Genomic DNA, 27,947 nt, shown 5'->3' with positions numbered 1-27,947 from the left:
ATCCACACGGCAAACCACTGGGCACAAGACAGGACACACTCCCTCTCTGCTGACCAAGACTACTGATCCATAATCATCACATTCTGAAGAATGAGTTTAAGAACGTATGACAGTTTACCAGGGTAATGATCGCTTCTGTCTGCAGATGCTGTTTGGAGTCCAAAAGACTGTGAGACTCTGCCGACTTCTTTTTGCTGATAAACACACACAAAATGCAAAAAGGTCAGGGCGAGAGGGACCAATTCACTGTGCACACGCTCTCTCACGTCTTACCCTTTGGCATCACTCTTGCTTAGCACAGTCAAAATCAAAACTCGTCTGACACCAGGGGACTGTGGACTTGCAGGCTGAGCCCTCCAGTCTGTGCCTTTCCCCAGCCTGGTACGGGCAGTGCGCTACTCTGCACTCAGCACACTTAATGAACGACTGCTCAACAAGGATTGAGTGTGTACAGCTTTTCACACTTTCACTCTGCCCACCCACACTCTCCCCAGTGTCCCACGCCAGAACATTATGGGAAGAATAAGGGGCTAAAGATTCAACTCTTCTGGGCTTCCCTGGTGGCGCAGTGGTTGAGAATCTGCCCGCCAATGCAGGGCTCGAACATGGGTTCGAGCCCTGGCCCGGGAAGATTCCACATGCCATGGAGCAACTAAGCCCGTGAGCCACAACGACTGAGCCCACGTGTCACAACTACTGAAGCTCGCGCGCCTAGCGCCCATGCTCTGCAACAAAGAGAAGCCACCGCAATGAGAAGCCCGCACACCGCAAAGAAGAGTAGCCCCCACTCGCCGCAACTAGAGAAAGCCCGCACGCAGCAACAAAGACCCAACGCAGCCAAAAATAAATAAATGAATAAATAAATTTATTAAAAAAAAAAAGATTCAACTCTTCTGACCATCTCTTGGCCAACTTAGTAAGATCAAAGATCTTCTAGTCTAAAAAGAATATTATATATAAAAAATTACACCTATAGAGAAAACTTGTGGTGGTTCTTTTGTAACTCTGGAAACATGAGACATCCTATCAGTGACTGAGGGTCAGAATGAATGAAAGTCACTGTCGGATACAGAGGACATTCAACATTGACCTTGAAATGCAGAAAATAGTGGTGCTGATGGCATTTTCTTCCAAATCAGAGCAACTATTCCAAGGTGGCTATAACACAGGGAGAGAAGAAGGCACTGCCATAAATCCCACCAACACTTGCTCTCTGACAAATTCAAAAAAACTTATCTAACTCCAATTTGATTTTGATCAGCCTGTCTCAAAATGTTCAAATGTCAGAATGAATCAAGTTAATACTACTTTTGTTGCCTAAAACAGACCACAGTTCACCAACACCCTGGATGAATCAGCCATCCCACTGCTGTACGTACTGGATTAGGGAAGACCAGAAGAGGAAACATAGTCCCTTCTGTGGCCAGGTCTCGAAGAAATAATCCACCCAACCGGACTGAAAGCAAGGAGGAGTTTCTTCGAGGAAGAGATTCTGCTAGAAGTTTTACACCTACAGAAAATAAATGTTAGGAGGTATACTATGCCATCATAGCCTTAATTATTTTAAAAGTATAAGATATAATATTTTACAGAGGACTATCAGATATCATGAACTATTTCTCCTTGAAATTCAAACAAAATAACCCTATCTACATATTACATGTCTATCTATATAAATCTATAAGGAGTATTAGAAGTTTCCCAACAGAATGAATTTTAACCAGAGCACTTTACAATTAAATTCAAGCAATCTGCTAGTTCACACTAAGTTTATGATTTCTCAGCTCTCAAGATTATAAAGTCAAAAACAAACTGGATTTTTTTTTTTTTTTTTTTGGTCATTTGCCTTTAAACTACTGACAAGCCACAGATAACTGGCTATCTTATGAACTGCAATAAATCTGTGAGAAGAGAAAACCAACATTTGGGTATTTATTTACATACCTTTAATTCAAATTCACAAAAAGAAGTCAAATACAGTCGATCTTCATTATTCGCAGACTCCATATTTACAAATTTGCCTATTCACTAAAATTTATTTGTAACCCCAAAATAATACTCACGGTACTCTGCGGACACATGCAGAGCAGCCAAAAATTCGAGTCACCTGAAGCGCATGCTCCCAGCTGAAGGTGAACATGGCAATGCTCTGCCTTCTTGTTTCAGCTCACACAAGTGTCCTTGTGTGGTCTATTTAGTGCCAGTTTTTTGCATTTTTGTGCTGTTTGTTGGTGATTTCGCTGTTTAAAAGGGTCCCCAAGCACAGTGCTGAAGTGCTGTGCCTTACAGAGGAAATACATGTAGTAGATAAGCTTCACTCAGGCATGAGTTACACGCCGCTGGCCATGAGTTCAATTAATGAATCAACAACATATATTAAATAAGGTGTCTTCAAACACACACACTCATAGGACAAGGTTATGTACTGATCCGTTGACGAATGTGATGACCAGAGGCTTGCAGGCACCTAACCTTGTGTTTCCCCTCAGAGCTTGGATTCAGTATTCACGCAACTTTCTAGAACACAACTACTGCAAATAATGAGACTCAAGTGGACACTCGTGCCCAGAGAGATACAGAGCATCAGGTGGCTCTCTGGGGGCAATACCTGAAAACTCAAGCTGCATGAAAGCACTTTGATTCATCTGGGCAGCTCCCTGCTCCTGGTGCAGCAGAGTCACGGTCCCTCGCTGTAGCTGTAAGTTCAGTTTGGCAAAGACATGGTCTCGCTTTGTGTACGTGTTCATACAAGAGGCGTCTGCAGTGGGGTCAAAAAACTCCTCGGAGCCTAAATGTGAGGAAGAAAAGACTTTAAGAAAACACATGGGAAAATTTAAAAAGCACTGATCACGGTCACTATGATATTACTTAACTATTTTCCCCCCTTTGAGGGAAGAACTCCAAAGTCATGGGTGACTGTTTTATTCACCAATGTGAAACGACCCTAACTGTTTTATAAGGGCCCTGATCAACTTATTGTCAAACGAAGGACGATGCCAAATTCATGATAAAGTACAGTATAAGGCAGCACTGCCCAATACAGTGCACCGTCCTGCACAGTGGCCACTAACCACAAGTGGCTTTGAGCACCGTGGCTCATGTGGCAAGTCAATGGAGGAAGTGAATTTTTTATTTAGTTTAATAAATTTAAATAGCCATTTGTGACTACAGCTACCATACTGGACAGCCTGGGTGTAAAGGGTGGCTCCGGATTGGTATTCAAGCCTCAGAGTTTAAAACTTTTGAACTTGCTCAGATTTAATTCTCTTACAATCACTGCCACTCAGATCGATCTGAAACCATATTAATATTCAAATTCAGTAATGGGGTTGCAAACAAGTATCTCTCGAAACTTCCTCTCTCTGCCTCTATGAACGAACATGAGACAAACTGTTACTAATGTCTTTTTTTTTTTTTGGCTGTGTTGGGTCTTTGTTGCTGCACACAGGCTTTCTCTAGTTGCAGTAAGCGGGGGCTACTCTTTGTTGCAGTGCACAGGTTTCTCATTGAGGTGGCTTCTCTTTGCTGTCGAGCACGGGCTCTAGGCATGCGGGCTTCAGTAGTTGTGGCATGCAGGCTCAGTAGTTGTGGCTCGTGGGCTCTAGAGCGCAGGCTCAGTAGTTGTGGCGCACGGGCTTAGTTGCTCCACGGCATGTGGGATCTTCCCGGACCAGGGATCGAACCCGTATCCCCTGCACTGGCAGGCGGATTTTTAACCACTGCACTACCAGGGAAGTCCCTCTACTTTTTTTTAATTTGAAATATACCATGGGCCATTTCACAAATAACAGATGAATTATGAACCAAGTGTCTCCTTTCACTATAGCCAAGAAGGGCAAGTAAAAGCCAGCCCTGCCTTACCCAGGATCTCCTCAGGAGTCCAGTGTTCGTGCTGCTCCGCAGTCAGGCCCTCGACTGGTTTCCCCTCAGGGTTCTGCTGCCCATACCAGCCGCCCCAGCCAGGAAACCAGGACTGCAGGTACTGCAGCATCCCGCTGCCTCCACTGGGTTCTGGGTCTCCAGGAGACTCTCCCGGAGAATACAACTGAGGCTCTCGTAAGCTCTGTGTCAATCAAAAATGAGCACATATGAGTACTCGAAGACAGAAACAGGAAGTGATACACCGCTGCTTATTCTCTGTCTGCCCACAGAGGCACTCAGAGCCTACTGGGTCAGAACACATCTTCTCACAGAGGATTTCCTACCTCTGCCAGTTCTTCCTGTTTGTGAAATCGTTCATGAACCAGTTCACGCAAAATCTTCAATTCCTCAAAGCTCTGTTCCTCTTCAATCCGACACACTTCCTCCTGTTTGGGTGAAAACAAACAAACAAAACAGGTATTATAGCTCCAGAGAAACCAGACACCTTCACGAACCAGTCCAGTACTGCGAAGAAACCCAACTGGCCTCCAACGTTTCCCAACATTTTGAAGGCCAAGAAACAATGAAGATAAACAGTTAATTCCATAATTGCTATGTTTCTTGTTTAAAAAGCTTTTCCATATAACGCTGATAGATTCTACCTGGTCTCTGAGATGAGACTAATGGTAAGTACAGAGGGAGCAGACACAGTACTGAGTTGAAAACGGGAAATGAAGAACATGTGCTGCCAGAGTATCCCATCTTTGCACAGCAATGGTGGTTTACAAAGTGCCTTCACATGCGTTACCTCAATTGATTCAAGTCGGTGGCTAGTTATTATTCTTCCCGCTTCAGATGAGGAAACTTGAGGACCAAGTTTACAGAGTAAGTGTGTAGGCCTCCAGCTCCTTTATGTTTCATATGGGACATTACCAAGGAAGTGGTCATTTTCATTTGTTTCATGCTAGTTAGGAAAGAACAGTGGTGGCCAGCTACATGCAAAGATGTAAAAGAAAGCAGAGGTAGCTATCCTAAGCTGTTTCTTATACGCTATGATTAAGAAAGGATATTATATGTGTTTACTTGCTCACCTCAGTTGTAATTTAGATTTTTCTCTCCCTCCGTGTCTTTGCCTGTGCCTTTAAGAAAACCATCCAAAATAAAAGGCCTGGTTTATTCCATCCTTTTCATAAGGTTTCTATGTCAGTAACCATGCCTGACACTGGTGAAAAAAGCACTAGCAAACCTGAGCGGGTCGTGCCCGGGGTGCCGGCAGAAGAGGTGAAAACACCCAGGGGTTCAGCACTGCCACTGGTTACCACAGTGGGGTGCTCCCATAGGCTGAATGTGTCCCCCCAAAATTCATATGTTGAAGTTCTAACTCCCAATGTGATGGGATTTGAAGGTGGGGCCCATGGGAGGTGAACAGGTTTAGATGAGGTGATGAGGATGGAACCATCATGATGGGATTAGTCCCCTTATAAGAAGGGGAAGGCGGACAGATCTCTCTCTACCCAGGAAAGGCCAAGTGAGCACACAGTGAGAAAGCGGCTGCCCACAAGCCAGGAGGTTGGTCCTCCCCAAGAACCGAATCTGCCAGCACCTTGATCATGGACTTTTCAAGCCTCCAGAATTGTAAGAAATAAATGTCTACTGTTTAAGCCCCTCAGTCTGTGGCACGCTGTTATAGCAGCCCGACCTAAGACAGGTGCTAAAGGGAAGCTTAGAAGGGTTTACTAAAGAAAGAGTGAATTAAGAGATAGTACGCAAGCCAAAATACCGGCAACAGTCTAAATTGCTATTATAAAAACTGACGCTCACAAAACCGCAACAAATCAAGGAGGAAACACTCCCTACTGCCTTCCCCCAGGAGACAGAGGCAGACAGACTAGAGCCGGGAGGGAGCTTCACACCAGGGCTCCAGGACTGCCGGTTCTAAGGGTCTCTGGCCCTGCAGGTAACTAAAACAGAAGCTTGCCTTCACCCCTACTTCACACCCTCGGCCTAGCCTCTACCTCCAAAGCCCCAAGGTCAATCAAGTCAATTGGGATTAGGGAAAATGTGGGCCAAAGTCCACAGGGATTAGTTATAGACTTTGCAGGAAAAGAATTAGGATCAGGTGTTGAAGAGACCTGAGTGACTAGATGGAATGTCTCTCTGGGCCCCACACGGAGAGCTGGGGGGGCGGGGGGGGTGGGTAGGCCTGGCAGGACCACGGCCCCTTTCTCTTCCTCCCACCCCATGGCCCGGCTCTCCTCAAGCAACAGAAGGTGGAAGATGCTTCCTGCCAAGGCAAAGCCGGGCCTTCCAAGAAGCTCTCACCCTAATAAGACCGACTTTATCCTGTAAAACTATGATCCCGAACAAAGACTTTATTTCCTCACAGGTCCCCTACTCTTCAGCCTTTGAGAGACACCCTTACCCTCCGACTGGAGACGAGACATGAGAGACAACAGCATCCTCACCTCATCGTCTGCAGACAGCAAGCCTCCTCTCAACTTGGTGAAGTATCTGTCAGTGTAGGACACGGCATCGCGGGCCCGGCGCAACAGGAAGTCCCACGTGCAGCGCGTCCTCTGCTCCCGGATCTCATGCAGGTTGGCATTCAAAGCAAAATACCACCACTCTCGGCAGCTGAAACAGTTCGTAACCATCCAGTTACTTACAATAAAAGCGATGGAAATGCTATCGACCCAGAGCAATCCACAACACACCACTCCCCTTCTGAGACACCTCTTCTCTTGTCAGCCATCTGTTTATGCCTCAAACTCAAATAATATTAGGCTAACCTCAACATATGGGGAAAGTTAATCTACTGGATCCTCAGTTTATGCGCCGATTATAACACATGACTCAACTGGTCTGAGTCACCCATAACATCAGCCCCTCCCACAGAAAATCAAGTGGTGGCTATACAGTAAATACCATCGTAAGATAATCAGCAAGGATTTGACTATTAAAGATTTTAAATGGAATATTTCAAGAAAGACTGGAAATACACAGCATCTAAAAAAAGTTTTAATATATTGACTCGTCAAGTTTAGCACATCCACATAAAAAAGATTTATTTTTGCTACAGATGTTATCAAGTGTACTATATAAATGCTGACCAAACAACTTAGGAGAAAAGACACAGGGAAGTAGGTTCAAGAGAGCTGCAAAGTATTTACCACACAATCAGAGCCCACCAGAGCAACGCCAGTCTCCTTACTAAATGAGGCGGAGAGGACCTTCTGAATTCCACTACACTCGACCTAAGAGTAAACCCGCGACACCAAAGAGATAGATATACAGTAGCATGTCAATGATGATGAACAACAGAAATGGCATTTTAAAGCCCAGAAAAGTCGACTGTACTTTTATCTCCAACCATGTGTAAAAGACAGTGAGGCATATTTCTGATCCAGGTACAAAAAAAGAACATGCTAGAAAATGCATTTCAGACACAACACTTAATTGACAAGCCTTACTTCTCAGATACGGCCACTTTGGGTTTCCATTTTCGGAACTTCAACTGCCTCTCCTTTCGTTCCAGCTCCTTGAGGAATTCCATGATTTGCCGGTATTGCAACTTTTATTAGAGGTTTAGAGACACTAGGTTAGAATTGGTTTGTTTCTTTTGCTCAGTTAAGACATATACGTCACAGGAACAAGTCATATTAGCCAACCCACTGAGCTGAAATCCAGTGCAAACTGCAAGACTAAACTCCAGCACCAAGTGTCACGTCTCTCTGAACAGTCAGTAAAGTACGTAAATTTACTGTCTCTCTTGTACTCTTTGTTCAGCACTTAAAATATCAAATCAAAACTAACCTGAGACCCACCCAATCCGACTGTATAAAGACAGTGGCTTCTGCACCCACCACAGCCTGGTCTCATGCACACTTCCTTTCCCACGAGGGGACCTCGAAGTATCCAGACCCTTCTATCAACACGCCTCCTTCACCCCAGTTACCAGTCCGATAGTTACAGGGAGAAACAGGGAACCTGAGAGAGTTTCAAGGGAATGGTCTCCAGATGAATATCACATTCAATACGGGGAGTGTGCCGAGACCTCAGAGGCTCTTTAGAGCAGTTTCTCTTCAGAAGAGCAGACGCGCACACAGGCTCCAAGATGTAGTGATGGTTTCGACTCTCCTTGCTCTTGTCCATGGCCTCCTGAGTGTCACAAGAATGGCTGTCATCATAGCAAATGTTTTCAGGATCAAGTCACCTGTTGGAATGCTGTCTAATCTACAGCATATTATATCAGAAACCAAAAGCAGGATAAAACTGGGAATCTAAAGCTCTCTAGCATTTTAAAATTTTTATTTATGTTTCTTACAGGTAATACATTAGGTAATACATTCACGTGGTTTAAAATTTAAAAGGCAAAAGAAGTGCAATCTCTCCTTCCTACTCCCATCCTCCAGCCACCCAGTTACCCTAAGGCTCACAGGCAACCAATGACACCAGTTTCTTACGTACTCCACCAAAAGCATTCTGTACGTAGTCAGCCAAATGCTAATTTTCTGGTTTTTTAAACCATTCTTACACAAATAGTGTATATGCTCTTTTATCTTGGTTTTTAAACTTAATACTGTATCTTAGAGACTATTACGTAGCCATCATAAAGATCTTTGCCTTTATTTTTATAGTTGCATTCTCTTCTACTGTATGGATGCACAGCTTTTATTTAATCAAATTAGCAAAACAAAAACCATTCTGCACAATAGCATGCAAGCCAAAGATAATCGTGCTTGAGGGAAATATGAGTCCTTTTCCTCCATTTCACTTAAACCACCGACAATTTCTTTACAAAAAGATTAAACTGAGTTTTTTTAAATATCCTTCACAAACAGTAATACTTTATATCCAATGATTTATAATGACTTTCTAAGTATTTCTTAAAGGGATGCCACCGAAGGTGAAACTTCAACATAAAATGTCGTAAGAAAGCTCTCCTTTAAGAACCAGATCTGGTGCTTCATTCTTTAAAAATCTGGACGCTTAGTACACTGGGGGCTAAGAGAGTGGAGAATGCTAATATGTCAAGTGCTTGCAGTGGAATACCATGTAATAGTCAGAAGCGATGAATCAGAAGTATAAGCAGCAATACTGATCAATCTTAAAAACAGAGATTTAAGTGATAAAAGAAAACAATAATACACTATAAATGTAAAACATACACAAATCCCTATATACTGTTCAGAGTTACAGACATAGCAAGTACCTCAAGCATACCTACTCGAGGGCGAACGCCTATGCAGGGAGAGGGGGTGGAAGTGGGAACAGAGATGCAGAGAACAAAACCTTATGTGGCAACAATCCTACACCACTTTACTGCCGTGCTGTGTTACAACAAAGCCCTGCCACAATCATACCTGTAACTCCACCTGAGGCAAATCCCCCAATAAAGTGCAATCGACATCCCAATAGATGCTAAACTCGGCCACATCTAACTGCTTTTTCCGCATTGATTTCTGTACCTGAGGGAAGACAGGGAAGAAAACAAGACGATTCTTTATTCACAAACTTATCCACTCATTCAACAGGCCATTTGTGAAGAATCACGCACCGGGCGCTTTGCATGGTGCTGAGGATACAAAACCGAATGAGAACATGGTTACAGAGTTCAGAATCTAACTGACTGGAGATACAAACATGCAAATAGTTTTAATTAAGCGGAGGGAAGAAGCAGAGGAAGAACATACGAGATGCCATACGCAAACCAAGGGAAAATGTCACTGTGCAGATGAAGAGCAAACGATGTGTACGTTTCAGACAAAGGGTGGGAGGGAGGGAGGGACCGGGACACATTTCAAGGAGTGGGGCCAATGACACAAAAGACCCGACAGCTGCAGAGGACGGCGAGCACATCTGTGTAACTGGGGCACCGTGCTCAGGGATGCGGCAGTATCGGCTCACGTGTACGGGAACACATTTGAAGTGAGGAGCTGGTTAAGTGCTGAGAAAAGTAGGCTGGAACGTTACTAGGTGTACTAGGTTGAATAGTCCCCCCCGCACCCCCCCAAAATTCATGTCGTCCCAGAACCCGTGAATGGGACCCTACTTGGAAACAGGGGCTTTGCAGACGTAATCAAATTAAAATTTCAGAGCCCTAGGAAACAAATACAGCAAGAAGTCTGTCATACTGGGCTTCCCTGGTGGCGCAGCGGTTGAGTCTGCCTGCCAGTGCAGGGGACACGGGTTCCAGCCCCGGTCCGGGAAGATTCCCACATGCCGCGGAGCAACTGGGCCCGTGAGCCACAACTGCTGAGCCTGCGCGTCTGCAGCCCGTGCTCCGCAACAGGAGAGGCCGCGATAGTGAGAGGCCCGCGCGCCGCGATGAAGAGTGGCCCCCGCTTGCCGCGACTAGAGGAAGCCCTCGCACAGCAACGAAGACCCAACGCAGCCAAAATAAATAAATAAATAAATAAATAAATAAATAAATAAATAAATAAATAAATAAATAAATAAATAATTAAAGGTGCTAATAATTAAAAAAAAAAAAGAAGCCTGTCATATTAAGGAGTTTGGATGTCATACTTGAAGGGACTCGGAGCCACTGAGGGTTTTGACGCAGGCATGCACACCAGGATCTGGTATGGGTTTTAGAAACAGAACTCTAGCAACAGTGCAAAGTGGAGCTTCCCCCTACGGAGTCATGAGTGTGTCAAGATGATGAGCAAGTTTATAGGATCGAGTTACATTTTAGGAATACAGTGACCCTTGAACAACATGGGAGTTAGGGGCGCCGACCCTCCGCGAAGTGGAAAATCTACGTGTAACTTTATAGTCAGCCGTCCGTATTCGAGGTACTACATCCAAGGATCGTGTAATACTGTGGTATGTATTTAGTGAAAGAAATCTGCGTCTAAGTGGACCTGCACAGTTCAAACTCATGTTGTTCGAGGGTCCACTGCATTTGGTTACTCTGAGCTAAGCACCTCCAGCCCCAAGCAGCCACATCCATTTGCCCCAGTGTCCTATACAAATACCATCATCCTTCTCTGTGTGCTGTGACGTGGGAAAGGATGACAAGCACTGGCACAGAACGAATCAAGAGCCTAGGATGGAAGCAAGGAGGTCACGGAAGTCAGGATTTTACTGAGCAAGGCAGAAGCTGGCAGGATCCTGAACTCAGACAGTCGCAGTGAGGATAAGCGTAAGAGCCACATTTGAGACATTTTGCGGGAAAAACTGGCAGGACGTTGTGACCAAATGGATATGGAAAGTGAGGAATAAGAAGTGAAGGGATGAGCGCAGGCTTCTAGGGACTAGCGTCGTGGGTAAGAACACGTGCTCTGAAGCAGGGTTGGCAAACCTGTTCTGTAAAGGGCCAGAGAGCAAATATTTAGGCTTTGGGGGCCATTCGTTCTCTGCTGCAGCTACTCAGCTCTGCCACTGCAGCACAAAAGCAGCCTAAACAACATGTAAATGAACGGGCCTGGCAGTGATCCACTAAATCTTAATTTACAAAAACAGGCGGGGCAGATTTGGCCCCCAGGCCACAGTCTGCCAACCCCTGATCTACAGCCGGTCCACCTGGGTTCAGTGGGTCAAGACCCGACTCCACCACTCACTCATTCTTCTGCTCTTCAGCGTCCTCGGCTCTAGTACAAGGATGACAGTGGTGGAAGTTACTGAGAATTCAATGAGGTACATCATGTAAAGCACTAAGAACAGTGCCTGGCACATAAAAGGGCTCTAACGATGTCAGTTTTCATATGTGTGTTTGTAACATTCAGTAACATGTTAGAGAATAAAGGAAAACAGTTGGTTTCAGGGGAGTGAAATGGGCAGGTGGAATATAATGGGATCATTTTGATTATAACGAGCCTAAATACCACAGAGGCGTCCCATAGGTAGTTAGAGACCTTGAATCTGAAGGTCAGAAGAGGGGTGGAGAATGGCCCTTCCAGATGCGAGCGCCATCGACAAATATTCCCAGGTGGCTGCTGAAACTATGAAAACAGAATGAGCGTACCCCGAGAGTGCAGCATGTGATGTAAGAAGAAAATCAAAGATAAGATCCTTTCTGCACCTCAGTTTCTTCGTGTACAAAATGTGCCAACGTTTAATGGATGAATGAAATAAGAACAGGTCAGAAGAAATTATCTGTTTCCCTATTTCAGCAAATGAGACAAGAGACATCCACCCCCTCCAAAGAACATGGAGAAGAAGCTCGTGATCTCATTTACCTGACACAAAAGGACACAAGGCAGAGCCCTAAATGCTCCAGACCGAGTGCTTTCTTCCCGGTTTGCAGTCGTATTTCATACTTACAGGCTCATTCACAGCATTCTGCATGGACACGTTCTTAATGCAGACGCCAAACGCAAAAGGATGGGAAGGATTGGTAATACCATCTTCAAAGCGCAAATGGACATCTTGAATTTTTAACTGCAGCGGGGAAAAAAAACACATTTAGACAACTGCTGCAGGTAGAATACCATAGGCAGGAGTTAAGTAAACCACAGCAGGCATTTTACACAAACGCATAGCTGATGTCACACACACACCCAATAATCTAAGTTCCTAAGAGAGTTATAATCACAAACTGGACATGAATGACACTTCTTTGTGATCAGTGCCTTCTCAAGAAGAGAGTTACAATACTTTCATCAAATCGTTTCAGAAAACACCTTAAACACTGAAATAAAGTAGTACCATTGTATCTAGATAACTGGCCCTCCCTCTCTTATGACATCTTCATCTTGCCTCTGTGTCCTCAAACCTGGACACAGGAACACCAGCAGGGCATTTCCATCTTGACCTTATTTATTTCCCCTTGCCCCTATAGTGCGGCTACAGAAAAAGCACTCTGCTTCAATGAATTAAAAAATAATAACAGAATGTGAAAAGACAACCCATGGAACGCGAGAAAATATTTGCAAATCATATATCTGATGATAAGGGACTAAAATCCAGGATATATATAAAAAAACTCTTACAACTCAATACTTAAAAATAAATAAATACATTTTTTAAATGGAAAAGGGATTTGGACAGACATTTCTCCAAAAGATATACAAATGGCCAATAAGCACATGAAAAGATGCTCAACAACATTAACCATTAAGGAAACGCAAATCAAAACCACACTGAGATTTCACTTCATACCCACTAATGTGGCCGTTATTAAAAGACAGACAATAACAAATACTGATCAGGATGTGGAAAAATTGAAATGTTCACACATTACTGGTGAAACTGTAAAACAGTTCCTCAAAAAATTTAACATATAGTTACCATATGACTCAACAATTCCACTCTTAGGTATATACTCAAGAGAACTGGAAACATACATTCACACAAAACCATACACATGACTGCTTATAGCAGCAATATTCCTTATAGTCAAAAAGCGGAAACAACCCAAATGTCCATCAACTGACAAACGGATAAACAAAATGCGGTCTATCCTGAGAACTGCAAAAACTCTAAGTACGAGCACTCCATTCAAACGCCTACACTAAGAGACCTGACCAAATTTTAACGTAGACTTCTAGCAGCCTAAGGCTGAGTCCCCAGGACAGTCCATCCCCTTCCTGAGCTCCTGTCTAGAAAAGCTCAGGGCTGTGTGTGTTCTAGCCGACGCCTGACAAGAGCACACCCGCCCCCCTTCTTAGAGCATTTACCAAAAAGGGCTTCCGACTGCGAACGCTTTCTCTGTCCCTATGTGATGTGTCTCCTACAACTCAAGGACCTAAAAGTCGCTCCCTGGAAATGTAATCACCAGGAAGGACGGGGCCTCTGTCTCCCTTCTCTCTGGGAGGACAGAAGCCCAGCTAGCAGACACAGCTGGCCTAATCATATCCACACTGACCAACCCTTTGTAATTTTTCACCTGAGCCCTCTCCCCACCCCCACCCCACCTCCCTTTTCCCTTTAAAAGGCCTGGTCACCTCTGTACAAACTGGAATGGAGCTCTGCTCCTTCCCCTACTGTCAGGAGTCACTGAATAAAGTCTGCTTTCACCACTTTAACTTCACTCCAGCTTTGTTTATCTTTGGCAATCCATCCAATGGAATATAGTATTCAGTCATAAAAAGAATAAAGTCCTGATACGTGCCACAACATGGATGAACCTTGAAAGCATTATGCTAAAAGGCCAGTACAGCCCCACTGATATGAAATGTCCAGACTAGGCAAATCCACAAAGTAGATTAGTGGTTGTAGGGGGCTGGAGGCAGAGGGGAATTGGAAGTGGCTACTAGTTGGGTATGATGAAAATGTTCTGGAATTAAGACAGTGGTGATCGATGCCCAACTTTGTAAATATACCAAAAACACTAGATTGTACACTTTAAAAGTGTGAACTTTATGGTATGTGAACTAAATCTCAATAAAGCTATTATTAAAAATAAAAATAATGAGGAATTTAAAAAAAAAAATCAATGACACCTAAAATAAATAAATAAATAAATAACTGCCTGGAAAAGAATTCAAAGCAGTCACCTCAAATGTACTGATCTTTTCCCCCAATGTTACCAAAGTTATGAATCCAGCAACCTCAGGCTGTATTTTGGGGGGAAGTGGGACACCTTAAAAACATGTGGCCTGTGTCACTTTGGTACTGCAAGAAAACCCTGGAGGTAATAAGTATGGGCTAACACTTAACGACACACTGAAAATTAGTGTGAACCCTGCTCTAGTTTTTGAAGACAAACAAAACAATAATTAAAGCAGAAAATCGGGCCAACAGCCCTAGCACTGAAACTCATCAAACTGCCTCCAGACACATCAGTGAGAGTAAATACCTCACTGGGCTGTTCACAGTGCGCTACGGAATCAACTGGAAACCACATCCAACCCCTCTCACTGTACAGATGAAGAAACTGAGACTAAGAGATTAAGTGATTTAGTCATGAAGACTCAGGTGACCTGGCTTCTTGGGAGGTAAATCCTTCAGCAAGTAGGGTGCCAATATTCAAAAAGAAAATGAAGTGAAATGTCAATGAAATGAAAACTCCTACTCACACTAACTGAAGCAAGAAAAACCTATGCCTGCCCAGAGCTGGACTCGCTTTTCAGGTTTTCCCTCTGGCACCGCCTATGAAAAGGCACGCGTGAGCAATCAGCGCTCTCCGAAGACACCCTGCTATCAGTTAAACCCAAAGGAAACAGCAACCACGGACGTGAAATGCACTTAAGCCTGAGCGATCCCTTCTGTGTTCATACTTTATAAAAGCCATTAGGACTTACTTCAATATTCTCCACAATTCTCGTAACTACCGAGGCAGTAACTGAATACCAGTAGGACTCCCCTTTCTGCTGGCGTTCGTTCTACAAAGGAAAGAGCCGGTGTTAGCAGAATCTAGTGCTTTGCTCATTTCAAGTCTCACCACCACCGCTCTCATGGCCAAAAGGATTTCTGCCTTGCCTTCCACTTTTCCTCCAGGGCTTGAAGGAGAGCTTTCTTGCGTTCCCTTTCCAACAGCTTCTCCTTTTCATCATTGAAATCCTGTATTTTTTCAGGGGCTCCAATTAAGTGAAGGCTGGAGATGGAGATCACCCAAGGGTCCACATGGGGGCGATAGAAGGGAATCTGAAGGGTTACCTTCCCAATTAAGCCTGGGAAAAGGAAAGTCTTGTTAACTGTCTGCACACATTTTTAAATTCTATTTTTCTGTATTCTTCTAGTTTTCTTTAAGGAGTATTATTACCATTTACTTTTTAATTTAAGAAAACAAGCAGCAAGTTTTCGTACATGTGAAACAAACATTAGTGGGCTGAGATCTGTAACAACGAGGCATAATAAAGCAGAAGATGGAAAAAGGTCAGTGTAACTTTTTCATATCTAATGCAACATCTCCCTCTGGAAAATACCTCTTCCCCAACCAGACTACATCTTAAACTCCCCTGGGGTGTCTTTCTTCCCATGGCACCTGTACTAGCCCTTGGGCACACAACTCATCTCCTGTTCATTATTAATTAGCTGGCTGATAGGTACTTATTGGGAGTCAGCAGACTTAGCAATACGTCAAATCTTGAGCACAGCAACCGAAACACAGGTCACGTTGCAGTGGTACTCTATCGAGAAAGAATTCCGATTCTTCATGAGAACTCGGGCTGATGGGAAAGCTAAATGGCCCGGTAGAATTGTGACACATTTCCCAAGTTCTACCATTTCTCAAAGATCCACACAGCCCAACTAACAGTCTACCTCTGACAGCAACACGTTATCAGACTGTTATCATTACTGTCTAAGATCTAGAATTCGAGCAGGATCGATCTGTTATATTTAAGATAACAGAGTATCATTAACACCAAATGATCAACTGTGTAATCCAGTAACAGATGAAGAAATCTTACAACAAATAATGAAAAAATATTTTAATTTTGACTTCAGAGAAATGAAATTAAGTTTTTTACATTTAATAAAATTTATATTATAACTGAAACCATACACCAATTTTCACAACAAAGAATTTTAACAATAATTAGTGCACAGTTGCAATTCTAACCTAAATTAATTGGGAGGACACTTATATGACAGCAAAATATAACTTCTGTTACATTTTATTTTTGCAGAACAAGCATAAAAAGGGTCATTTTTGCCAAAATATTAGAAAACATCAATTTTCCCTAAGAGCCTCTCTTAATCCTTTGATAGTCAAATAAGAACTCTCTTGGAAGTATCCACCGTTTCATCATTCCTGAGAGTTTCTTTCAGATTCTAACTTGTCAGTGCCTTTGCTTACGATTCTGGCAGTTCACCTATGACCTGAATTGACTTCAAGAAGGCCTAAATCTCTTGCAAGATTTCTATTTTATTTCACCTAGCCAACTGATTTGCATTGTAATTGCACTTGCACTTTATTGTAATATAAGTACCCTCAAAGTAAGGGAAAGACTGACTGATATCAACAGGCTTGCTCAATGACGAGCAGTGTCTAAAGAGGGACTAATTTTATAAGTGGTCACTTAATAAAGAATATTTTTATTCTGCGATACTTCTCGTTTCCTTACCAAATCTAGTAACTGCAAGACTCCGATAATAATTGCAAACATCGACTGAGTGTGCCGGGCACTGTTCTAGTCATTTTAATGCATTAACTCAGGTATTCCTCTCCACAAACCTATGATATAGGTACTAGTATTATCCCATCTTAAGATGAAGATGCACACACAGAGTGGTTAGGGAACCTCCCCAAGGTCACACAGCCAGAAAATGGCAGATATGGAATAGAAACCCAAGCATACTGTTCCAGAGCCCACCTTTCATTCAACAGAGTAAACTGTCTCTTAGTAATATGTACAATGAATTCTCTGAAAATAGGAACCCCCTGTATCTAGGATGGAAGTTCTCAGACTTTAGTAAACATAAGAATCACCCGGGGTGCTTATTAAAGATGCAGGTTCAACAACATTCCCTCAGAGACTCTGAGTCAGTAAGTCTGGGGGCCACCTGACCTCCCCGCCACCACCCCCAAGATCATCCTGATATTAGTGGCCTAGAGACCACACCTGAAGACTGATCTAAACTCTACCCTTCCTACCCTGCCTCTTCCTGGTCCAACAGAGCCAAACTCAAGGGCTCTCAGTTTTCACGTCCCAATCGATATAAGACTCAAAACTGCCTCCCACTCCCTTGTTCCACATACCAGCTTTGACTTCAAATGGTAATTCCAGTTCTTTCAAGGCATCTTTCTTTAAAGGCAAGTTTTCTAATTCAACAGCACCTAAAAAATAAAAACACCATAACATGTTCATCCAACAAATGCAGTAGTTGCTTGTTGTGTGCAAATCAATGAAGGGTAAAGGGAGAGTTTCACATCTAGGCCCAGGCTATCTATACCAATGTGCATTCTCTGTACTAATTTCCTGACCAGCCCACTGACATGTAAATAACAGCTGAAGCTTACCAGCAGATGAAGGATTTGGGCAGGGATCTAACTCTAATGAGCCAGATAGTAAATATCTCAGGACTTACAGTGTCTACTGTATATTCTCCTTTTGTTTTGTTTTGTTTTGTTTCTTTACAAGCCTTTAAAAATGGAAAAGCCATTCTCAGCTAGCAGGGGGATCTGGCCAGTTGGCCGGTTTACAGACCCCTAGTTTAGGCTACTATTCCACCGGAGGACCATTAACATCTGAATCACCTAGGATGAAATGCAGGCTCCTGGGTCTAAAGCAGAAATTTGCAATTTTTAACAAGCTCTCCTTACCCACCACCCTCCCCTTCCCCCAAAATGGGTGTATTCCATACCACCTCAGAGAGCCCCTGAGAGTTCAATAAAGTTGGTCATCAAGAGGAATTTATACTCTCTCCTCTGGAGAGACCACCTCTGCAGGTTCTCCTCTGCACCCTCACTCACAGGTGTAATAACCAGTCAGAGAGCAAAGGCATGAACAGGACCACCGCTGAAGGTCCTTTTCAGACCCAGTTTCTATAATTACTTAAATCCAAAAGCACAAGATGTCTCCAAAGCAGACTGAAGGATTAGTCACAAGGGTGCAGCTAGATCTCTCTCTCTCCCAGCTATTGAAATCAACCCTTTACACATACTGGGTTGGCCAAAAAGTGCATTCGGGTTTTTATGGAAAAACCCGAATGCACTTTTTGGCCAACCCAGTACATACTGATCCCTCCCCTGCGCCTAAGGCACTGTGCTGGCCACTGGGAATAAGAACAAAGGCAGGCAGGGTCCCCATCTTCAAAGCGCTGGGGAAACAGCCGTTTTATAAAGTTGCTCATTTGTGCAACACAAGTCAATTTCTGAGTCACTTAAATCTGTCTGAAATGTATTCGCAAGACAACAACCACGCAGCAACCATTAACTGGTAAGAGAACCCAGAAGAAAGGAAAGCAAGTCTTTTCCTCCAAAGACACACTAATACAAGAAACTTAATTATTTTCCCCTTTGAATGATTAAGACTTGTGCGTCACTGGCATCTAAAGAAGTATTCAAAGCTAGCATTCTGGCGGATTCTGAGCAAATGCACCCAACTTATTTTTCAGAACTTTTGCACGAACACCTATTCACATGGGGCTCCACTTACCTTGAGACTAACCAAAAGGAGAAGTTAATAATCCCAGAGAGCCCAGTAACAACCCTATATCCACACTTGGGGAGAAAATGAGCATAAGGGGGAAAAAACATGAGACACATTCCTTATCAGTTGAAACTGACTTAAAGGGAGGAAAGCATATAACTTCTTCTCCTTCTGAAGAGCAACATTTGCAATCTGAATCATTCGCCCTATTTTTCAATACCCAAATCTGTCACAAAGGCAGACGGCCCCAGGTTTCCATGGCTGCTGTACAGAGTGGAGAAGTGGAAAGAACTGCAGGCAATCCATGCAATGAAAAATTAAAGAAGCTGAAGCACAGACAGCAAAGGAGGTGGTCTAGAAAGGAGAGGACACACAGGAAAGAATGAGGAGAAATGGCAGCCTATAGCAAGTCAAAAACAAGGGAATCAGGGACTTCCCTGGTGGCCCAGTGGGTAAGACTCCGCGCTCCCAATGCAGGGGGCCCGGGTTTGATCTCTGGTCGGGGAACTAGATCCCGCATGCATGCCGCAACTAAGAGTCCTCATGCCACAACTAAGAAGTCCACATGCCGCAACTGAAAATAAAAAAGATCCCGTGTGCCGCAACTAAGACCCAGCACAGCCAAAAATAAATAATAAATAAAAATAAACAAATATTTTTTTAAAAAAGGTAATCAGGCAAAACACAGATCAAAGGCTTCCTACTTCCCCACCCACTCATATGTACCCACAACTGGCCCTGCTGGAGAAGGTCCCTCCAAGGGACCAGGCCACAAAGCACCCAGCATAGGTGAGCACCTTATAGATAATAATGTTTGTTGATTTCCAGACAGATAATTTGCAGACTTATTTATGGATGGCTCTCTCATCCAAAAATTCCTCACCTCAGATTAACAAGAAATCTAGTCACTAGCTGGGGTGAATTTAGAGTAATACCTAATGACTACTCAATCCTCTTCCCTCAGCTCTAGGGAAGCCACCAACCTCATTTAAAGGGCCAACCTGAGGTTCAGAGCTTATTTAAAAAAAAAAAAAAAAAAAAAAAGGAGGGGGAATCTAAATGTACGCCCATGGCCCCAGAGTTCAGACTCCTTGACTCAGCACTGGCAGCCGCTATCTTCTGGCCCCAAACCACCCCAAAGACACCCTGCAGGTTCCAGCCTTCTGCCTCTGCTCACAGGCCTCATTCTGCCTGGAATGTGGTCACCCAGCCTGGGCCATCAAGATCCTGCTAAGACCCACTCAAAAGCCACCCCCCGAATAGCTTTCTCAGGGTCCTCCAGACAGGATGAATGGTTCCCCTCCCACTGCATTATGCCTGTATCTCTAGTATAACAACGTAATACATACTGCCTTGTATTACTGTACACTTATTTCTGTCTCCAGGACCGGTTAATGGCTCTCTGAGGGCAGGGATTATAGAGGTGGAGCTGGGATGATGATGATGATGATGATGATGACGACGATGACGATGACGATGAGGAGGGGGAGGGGGAGGGGCGGAGGCGGAAGATGAGGATGGCTATCATTCAGTGAGATCTTACTATGTCCCAAGCATTTCATATGCACTTCTTCATTTGATCCTCACAAAAATATGAGGAAATACTATTATTTTCTTCATTTTTAAGATAAGAAAAATGAGGCTTAGAGGACAAGCAGTCTGCTTAAAAATCATAGAGCTGGTCAGTGGTAGTACTAGAGTTCATACCAGACCTGTGTGATCTCTGGCGGCAAGAGGGAGAGGGGATGAAGAGGAGGCTTACGTAACTTGCTCACAGTCACAATCAGCTGTTAAGTGGTGAAACCAGGGTTAGACCCTATGCCTGAGCTCTAAGTACTGTCTACTGTCTCCCCTTTTTGTATCGTTCCATAACACAGAGCCTTACCCAAAGCAGGTGCTCAGTGAAAGTTTGCCGAATGACTGAACAAATGAAATGTTATACAAGTGCTATCTCTGTCCTTCCACTACTCATATGCTACTTTGCATTTTTATTGCTTTTAGCATGTGTGCGCAATCTACCCGTGAAGTCCAACTCACCAGCTAATCATACGTTGATGATCATATGATGGTGATAACTAACAAGGACCAAGAACAGTTCTAAGCTCTTTGAACCTACATTAATGTGTTCAGTTCTTAGAACCTTATGAGATAGTTACTATTACCTCCAATTTGCAGAAAGGGAGACTAAAGCAATTTTAATATTTAACTTATTTAATTCTTAGTAGAATTTGAGTAATTTAGTACTAAGGATGTAATGTACAACATGATAAATACAGTTAACATATATGTTATATGTGAAAATTGAGAGTAAATCCTAAGAGTTCTCATCACAAGAAAAAATGTTTTTTCTATTTCTTTAATTTTGTATCTGTATGAGATGATGGATGTTCACTAAACTTACTGTGATCATCATTTCATGATGGATGTCAGTCAAACCATTACGCTGTACGCCTTAAACTTACACAGTGCTCTATAGCAATTATATCTCAATAAAACCGTCAGAAGAAGAAAAAAGAATTTGAGTAATTTGCCCAAGTTACTGGTAAATGGAGGAACTGGGATTCAAACCCAGTCTGGCTACAAAATCCATACCCTTGACCACTATTTCAGTCTCCTTTGCATCTTCCAAAGCATCTGTAAATATTTGCAGACAGACTGAAATAACATTCTTATTCCTATCTAGTACCCTCTGCCCCCAAACACTGCTTAACTATGTCATCAAGGTCAACAAAAAGTGTCAACTCCTTTACAAAGCCATTCTCTCAGTGCATTGCAATGCTCTAAAACTTTTCTGGCCAAGCATCGTGGTGTGCTTTGGCGCCATAAGGACGGAGTACCTAACTGACACAAGTTTTGAAAGAAAAAGCATTTTTCTAGTCTGCAGAGAAACATTCCTCAAATTCCACAGGTTCATTAAAAGCCATAGAGAATAATTTTTAAGAAGAGATAAGCACAGCAAAGCAGTGGAAAGCTTCAGAGATACACACAGTTGTCCTTACAAGATATGTTCTGTCTAAAATTGCTGAGATTAGAAATCTATTATTAGTATAGACTCCATGATTTATCCACAAATTTCTATTTATTCATTTCTTTAGCAAAGATCCTTCTTCTTACCATACCACTCTTGAGAAAGCCAGCTCTGTTATTAGCAATGTTGTTGCTAGTAACAATGTTGCTCCTTCTAGGCCCTGTTACCTGCCCTGTACAACCTGGTTAGCTTCACAGCGTGTCTGAGAACTCCAGTAAGTGACCAAAGAGGTGAACGTGACTCTACTGTTGTACTTTAAACACAGCCCCGCCCTGACCACTGGTCACTTTCACTTTCCACTAAGCAGCTCCCTTCTAGGAAAGGGCAGAAGGAAAAGCCGAAGAACAGGAAAGAACCCACTTCTGTTTCCAAAGAAAGGAAGGGAGCGGGGAGGTGCAACCGTGCTAGCTCGCCACCGCCTACTGCTGCCGCCATCACTCCCCTGGTTTAGGTGGGTCAGGAAACCCCGGAGAACGCTGCTCCTGGGAAGAGAAAATCACCGCCCCCTGTGCTCAGACTATACACACATCTGGATCACTGCTAGCCCCACTAACCTGCCCTGGTCCACTTGCCAAAACTCATACTCCCAGGAAGCCCAGGAGGTTTCCACTATATCTGGGGCCTCCTTTCTTCTTTCTATGGTTCTACATGTTTGCAAACTGACTTTATCTTCTTTCTCTAGATTTGTTAAAGGGTTCCATTTTGAGTTGAGCAAACAGAACTTAAATTAAAACAAGGAGAAGGAGAAGAAAGCCGCTTTCCAATCCCCACATCAAACCACTGGGCTGCATTTACACAGTATAGGCCTGTAAAGGCTAAAATGTCTCAAGCTTTAGGTACGTTACTACTCAGCAAGACAAGAACTCAGAAATTCTGTTGGAAGACCCCACAGTAACGTATTTTAAAACTTCTACTGGGTGTCTATTACACACCAGCAGGATAGGCGCTTCAATGGTCACTCCACTTGATCCTTTTAGCAATGCCGTAAAGGTACATTACCCTCTTTTTCTAAAGAAACTGAGGCCCAGAATTTCAGTGACTTGTTCAGGTGGCTAACAAGTAACACAGCAGGATTTGAAGCCGAAGCCAATGCCATTGTCACTACATCCTGGTTGCCTCCACAAAGCTTCATAAAACTAAAAAATTAACTGGGGTAAAGCACAGTCACCAGTAGCATGGTCTTTTTTTAAATTTTCCTTTTTATATTTAACAGTCCCCTAAAATCTACAACAATCCAGTTATATACTTAAGTTACCCTGTAATAATAATCAGTGGCATATGGAAGAACATTATTTCCTTTTACACATATTTAATACAAAGCTATCTGTCCATCGGGGTTTATTATTCTCAATACAACAAAAAGAACATAAAAAATAGAAATGCAATCTGCAAAGCATACTTCACCAAAAAGAGATACACGTACTCACCTTTCAGAAGCGCAACGGACAGCTGATCAGTGTTCAGGTTATTGACATATTTCCCCAGATAGGTATTGAGAACCCAGGCTACAAGACCTTCCAACATGACTATATCCTCAAGACAAGGTGTTTAAAACTCATGGATCATTCTTTATTTCTCTCTCTCATGGTCACAGAAGAATCTATGAAAGAAAAAAAAAAAGGAAATGAACAGAAAAACCAGACAGTTTTTCCAAGCTGATATCCTACTCTACCTGCCCTGAAGGTGGCTGGATGCAAAGCACAGATTTAAGAAAAGATGGGGTGACCAATGTTCACTGCACCACTATTTACAATAGCCAAGACATGGAAGCACCCTAAGTGTCCATCAACAGACGACTGGATAAAGAAGTTGTGGTGTGTATATATATATATATATATATATATATATATATATATATATATACATATATAAAATGGAATACTACTCAGCCATAAAAAAGAAGGAAATATTATTTGCAGCAACATGCATGGACCTAGAGACTATCAAACTAAGTGAAGTCAGACAGAGAAAGACAAATATTATATGATATCATTTATATGTGAAATCTGAAAAATAATACAAATGAATCTACATACAAAAGAGAAAAAGACTCACAGACATAGAAAACAAACTTATGGTTACTAAAGGGGGAAGAGGGGAGGGATAAATTAGGAGTATGGGATTAACAGACACACTACTATATATAAAATAGATAAGCAACAAGGGTTTACTGCATAACACAGGGAAGAATATTCAATATTGTGTAATAATCTATAATAGAAAATAATCTGAAATATATATAACTGAATCACTTTGCTGTATACCTGAAACTACCACAATATTGTAAATCAACTATACTTCAATTTAAAAAAAAAAAAAAAAGAAAGAAAGATGGGATGAAAAGCACTGTAAGATGCCCCCACTAGTAAATGGAGGGCCAAACCAATACATCTGCATTTTGATGCAGCTGCAAGGGATAGTCACTCATAAATTTACCAAAAATTACCTACAATTCAAAGTTGTGTATCTTTTCGATGTAACTGACCGTTTAACTGCTTGCTTTTGGTGACTGACCTGGGGACTAGACTGTCCTGGTGAGAGGTTCTCTTCCAGATGTGATATGGCAATGTCTAGAGACATTTTTGAATATCACGACTGGGGGGATTGCTACTGGTACCTTGTGAGAAGAGACCATGGAGGCTGCGAAACTTCCTACAATGCACGAGATAGCCCCCCGCAGCAATGAATTATCCAGCCCCAAATGCCAACAGTACCAAGGCTGAGAAACCCTGTCCTAGATTAAGGCAAAAATGGCCTAAGAGACTGCATCAGTGAACTTCATATTCTGCACCGATCCTCTTTAAGCCTTCCCGAAATCAGTTTTGCAAACCTGTTCATCAGGCTCATTCATAAAATGATACAAATGGAAGGGAGACGACAGTGGTTTATCGCTCTTCTTAACTGTCCTGGAGCTGCACTGCTGGTACCTGGACACCAGACAGTGCTGATACAAGGGACCCCCTTAGTCAGTAACTGCAGACACCAGAAATCCTCTGGTTCCAGCTGCAGTATTTACAGTCAGTGCTGATTTACTGCTGTCATTACAATAACTGCTGTTTATTAGCATTACAAAACAGAGATTATTTTTAGTATTCCGTAAAGTTAACACGAGGGAACTTGAGACACAAAAGTTTAAATGGGTTTCAAGATTGCTCAGCTAGTAGATCCTAGGTAGAACCGTGGGCTCCAAATCTTGCTCTGAGCCAAGCATATCGGACACCAGCCCACCAAGCCTGACACTCCAGGTTTGCTGTGGCAGGCATCCCACTTGGAACCAGCCCTTTCGGGATCCTTTCCAAGCACTTTGCCCCACCTCCAGTTATTCACCTTAGTGCCAGGAGATACTCTTATCCCAACTGAGAGGCCTCCACTCACCAAAAACCCCAAAACACAATGCTCTACAAGAGTTAACCTCCAGGGAAAATCTGTTTTTATTTGTCAATAGTGTCTTGCATTTCCAGAGAAGATTAACTTTTATTTGTCAACAATGACAGTAAAAACATATAAGAAAATAAACAGCATTTGGAAAAATACTAATTTCTTTCCAAAGATCTTTTTTAAAGCTACATTGTTATGTAAAATTAGGAATCTGCTAAAATTACTCTGTACACTTACTTAAAGACGAGATTACAAGAACAAATTTCTTAAAATAAGAAATGTTTAACAGCCTGAGTAAAGGAAACACTTCTTTCTATAACTTTAAATGAGTAAACCTACAAAAACAAAACATGAACCTGACTAACCTAGTCTTACTATGTAGAGTCCAAACACACTTAAGCAAAGAGCCAAAGTTGGAACACTCTTTACTTTTGAAGTTACTGCCACTGATTCTGGTCCTAAATGCCAACAAACTCTCTCTGGTGCCACCTACAAGTGCTCTCCTTATAAAGGGAAACAACTGTCAGTTTGTACACAAGATCTGGCCCTACCCTACCTCCCCTGAAGGTGGACGAATGCAAAGCACAGATTAAAAGAAGATGGGGTGAGAAACACTATAAAACGCCCTGTGCAGTACATTGAGGCCCAAGCTAGACGGCATCCATTAGCTCTGCTAAGCATCTAGACCAGGTTTGAGGCCACTTCAAGGATTCCGTTAAGGAATCCGGTGTCAGGAAGGGCCGCCAGACTGGCCAGAATCCCGAAGTGTTTTTATACTCTGGTCCATCAGGGTTTCTAGGCCTGGTACTAACCCCACCTAGCCTACCCTAATCGGTGGGGCAGGTGACACTGGGGATCAGTGCTCAGCCTACCGGTGGGCAGACAGCCGGCCATGACCTTGAGCCAGGCCCCTCCCTCGAGGAGCGGCTGGAGCCCTGGAGCCCTGAGTAGGAAGGGCTGGCAACAGGACGCGGCAGCGGAGGCGGCGGGGCTGAGGGCTGCCGGCCCTGGGAGCTCGGACATCGGAGGCCGGAGAGGGACGGGGGCCCCGCAGGAAGGAGACTGCCCAGGAGACGAGGCTCCTCCAGCCCGTCTGCCGCCCCTCTGCTCTCAGAACCCTACGCCCGGCTCCAGGGGCCGGAGACCCCACCTCCCAGATACAGCCTGAAGGGAACGGAGCCGCGCGTCCCAGCCCGGGAAGGAGGGGCTCAGCCAGGGCGTGACCCCAGGGGGCGAGGCGTAAAGAGAGGTTTGAGGCCTGATGTCCCCATCCCAGAACGTGACCCCAGAAGGCTGGAGAAGGGGGTGGTTAAGACCCTCTGGAGCCCTGACTGGAGCCATGTTCTTGGGCATAAGGCAGGGGGGCTCACACCCTGGGCTCCCGCGTGGAGACCGAGGCTCCGGCGGGGAGACGCGGCCTGACACCCCCTCGATCCCAGGGCACCAGGCTGCCCCGACCCGGGAAAGGGTGCGGGTCCGGCGGGGGTTCAGACTCCCCAGCACACGGACGCCGAAGTACCGGGAAGCTCAGAACGCCCGAGCGTGTGGCTCGGGCTCCCGCAGGGCCTCGGACTCGAGGGTCCCGGTGAGGGCGGGGCGCTCGGGACCGTCTGGGGCTCGGACGCCCCAGGAATCCCCCGAAGAGCTCAGACGGCCGGAGGGCCGGACGCCGGGGTCCCCGCGCTTCCAGCGCAGCGCTCCGCCCGGGCGGGCCGGGGCCTCCAGGTCTGAAGCGGAGCCGGAGCGGCCGACCGCAGGTCCACGCCCGCCCTGCGGCCCCCGGCCCCGCTCGCCGCCCGGCGCCGCCCCGCCTCGGCCCGTACCTGTCGGTGTCCCGGGCCGCCCGCCCCAGCCAGGCACTGCGCGGCGCCTCCTCTCCGCCGCTCCTCAATGGCGCTGGCCCGCGGCGCTCAGACCCGCCCCGACCCGACCAATCGAGCGGGCGACGCGCCGGCGCCTGGCCAGCCGAGCGCCGAGTCATCGAGGAGGCGCCCCCTGGCGCCCGCGGCCGCTCCTGCAGGGCTGCCCGCCCCTCCAGGGCTCGCAGGTGCTGGGGCTGAAGCGGTAGAAAGGCCCAAACAGCCCCTCCATTTTACAGCGCGGGGGTAAACCGAGTCCGGGGAAAGGATAATATATAGGACATATTGGCTCAGAAGTATTGGAACCCAGGATTCTTCCTTCTACAACGACCCGCCCGCAATCTGTTCGCCACTTATCAGCCGCAGGAGTCTTAAAACATAATTCATACTATGCCACTTCCCTGGTTAAAACCTCTTCCCCATTATACTTACATTAAAACCCACCTCCTCGGAGAGCCGACACCAAGATCCTGCTGAATTTGTTCCATTCCCATTTCTGCCACTCTTTCCCGGGCCCACTCTGTCCCAGCATCCTTCAGTTCCTGCCCCGGGACTTTTGCATTTGCATCTCTCTGCTTAGGATGCTTTTACCCTAACTGCTGTCCAATGGGAATATAACGCAAGCTACATAGTACGTTTATTTAGTCGGTACATTTTTTACAGGAAAAACAAAAAGGTGAAATTAATAATATATTTTATTTAATCCAATATGTTCTAAATATTATCATCTCAACCTGTAACCAACAGAAAAAAATTATTAATAAGATATTTTGGGGTTTTTTATATTAGTTTTTTAAATCTGGTGTGTATTTTACACTACTGCACATCATAATACAA

General features: G+C 44.2%; 1 protein-coding gene across 7 annotated transcripts in view; it reads right to left on the bottom strand.

Moving 5' to 3' along the window:
- VPS13D (vacuolar protein sorting 13 homolog D) overlaps window positions 1-27,163 on the bottom strand; it is a 248,003-nt gene extending 220,840 nt beyond the window's left edge. For all 7 annotated transcript variants that reach the window (XM_068538909.1, XM_068538914.1, XM_068538911.1 and 4 more), the window contains exons 1-15: window positions 27,075-27,163; window positions 23,301-23,473; window positions 17,453-17,530; window positions 15,229-15,419; window positions 15,051-15,131; window positions 12,130-12,246; window positions 9,225-9,329; window positions 7,849-8,019; window positions 7,332-7,432; window positions 6,327-6,495; window positions 4,206-4,307; window positions 3,862-4,063; window positions 2,609-2,788; window positions 1,380-1,510; window positions 119-194 (exon numbers count right to left, since the gene is read on the bottom strand). In XM_068538909.1, the coding sequence (XP_068395010.1) occupies window positions 119-194; window positions 1,380-1,510; window positions 2,609-2,788; window positions 3,862-4,063; window positions 4,206-4,307; window positions 6,327-6,495; window positions 7,332-7,432; window positions 7,849-8,019; window positions 9,225-9,329; window positions 12,130-12,246; window positions 15,051-15,131; window positions 15,229-15,419; window positions 17,453-17,530; window positions 23,301-23,397 (1,801 nt within the window). In that variant the 5' untranslated portion in view covers window positions 23,398-23,473; window positions 27,075-27,163. The remainder of the gene's footprint in view (window positions 1-118; window positions 195-1,379; window positions 1,511-2,608; window positions 2,789-3,861; window positions 4,064-4,205; window positions 4,308-6,326; window positions 6,496-7,331; window positions 7,433-7,848; window positions 8,020-9,224; window positions 9,330-12,129; window positions 12,247-15,050; window positions 15,132-15,228; window positions 15,420-17,452; window positions 17,531-23,300; window positions 23,474-27,074) is intronic.
- Between the last annotated feature and the right edge of the window lie 784 nt (window positions 27,164-27,947).

The sequence above is a fragment of the Eschrichtius robustus genome, chromosome 3 (genome assembly GCF_028021215.1).
Source record: "Eschrichtius robustus isolate mEscRob2 chromosome 3, mEscRob2.pri, whole genome shotgun sequence".
In the NCBI taxonomy this organism is placed as follows: domain Eukaryota; kingdom Metazoa; phylum Chordata; class Mammalia; order Artiodactyla; family Eschrichtiidae; genus Eschrichtius; species Eschrichtius robustus.
Note: the sequence above shows the minus strand (reverse complement) of the source record. Positions and strands in the feature narration are given on the sequence as shown.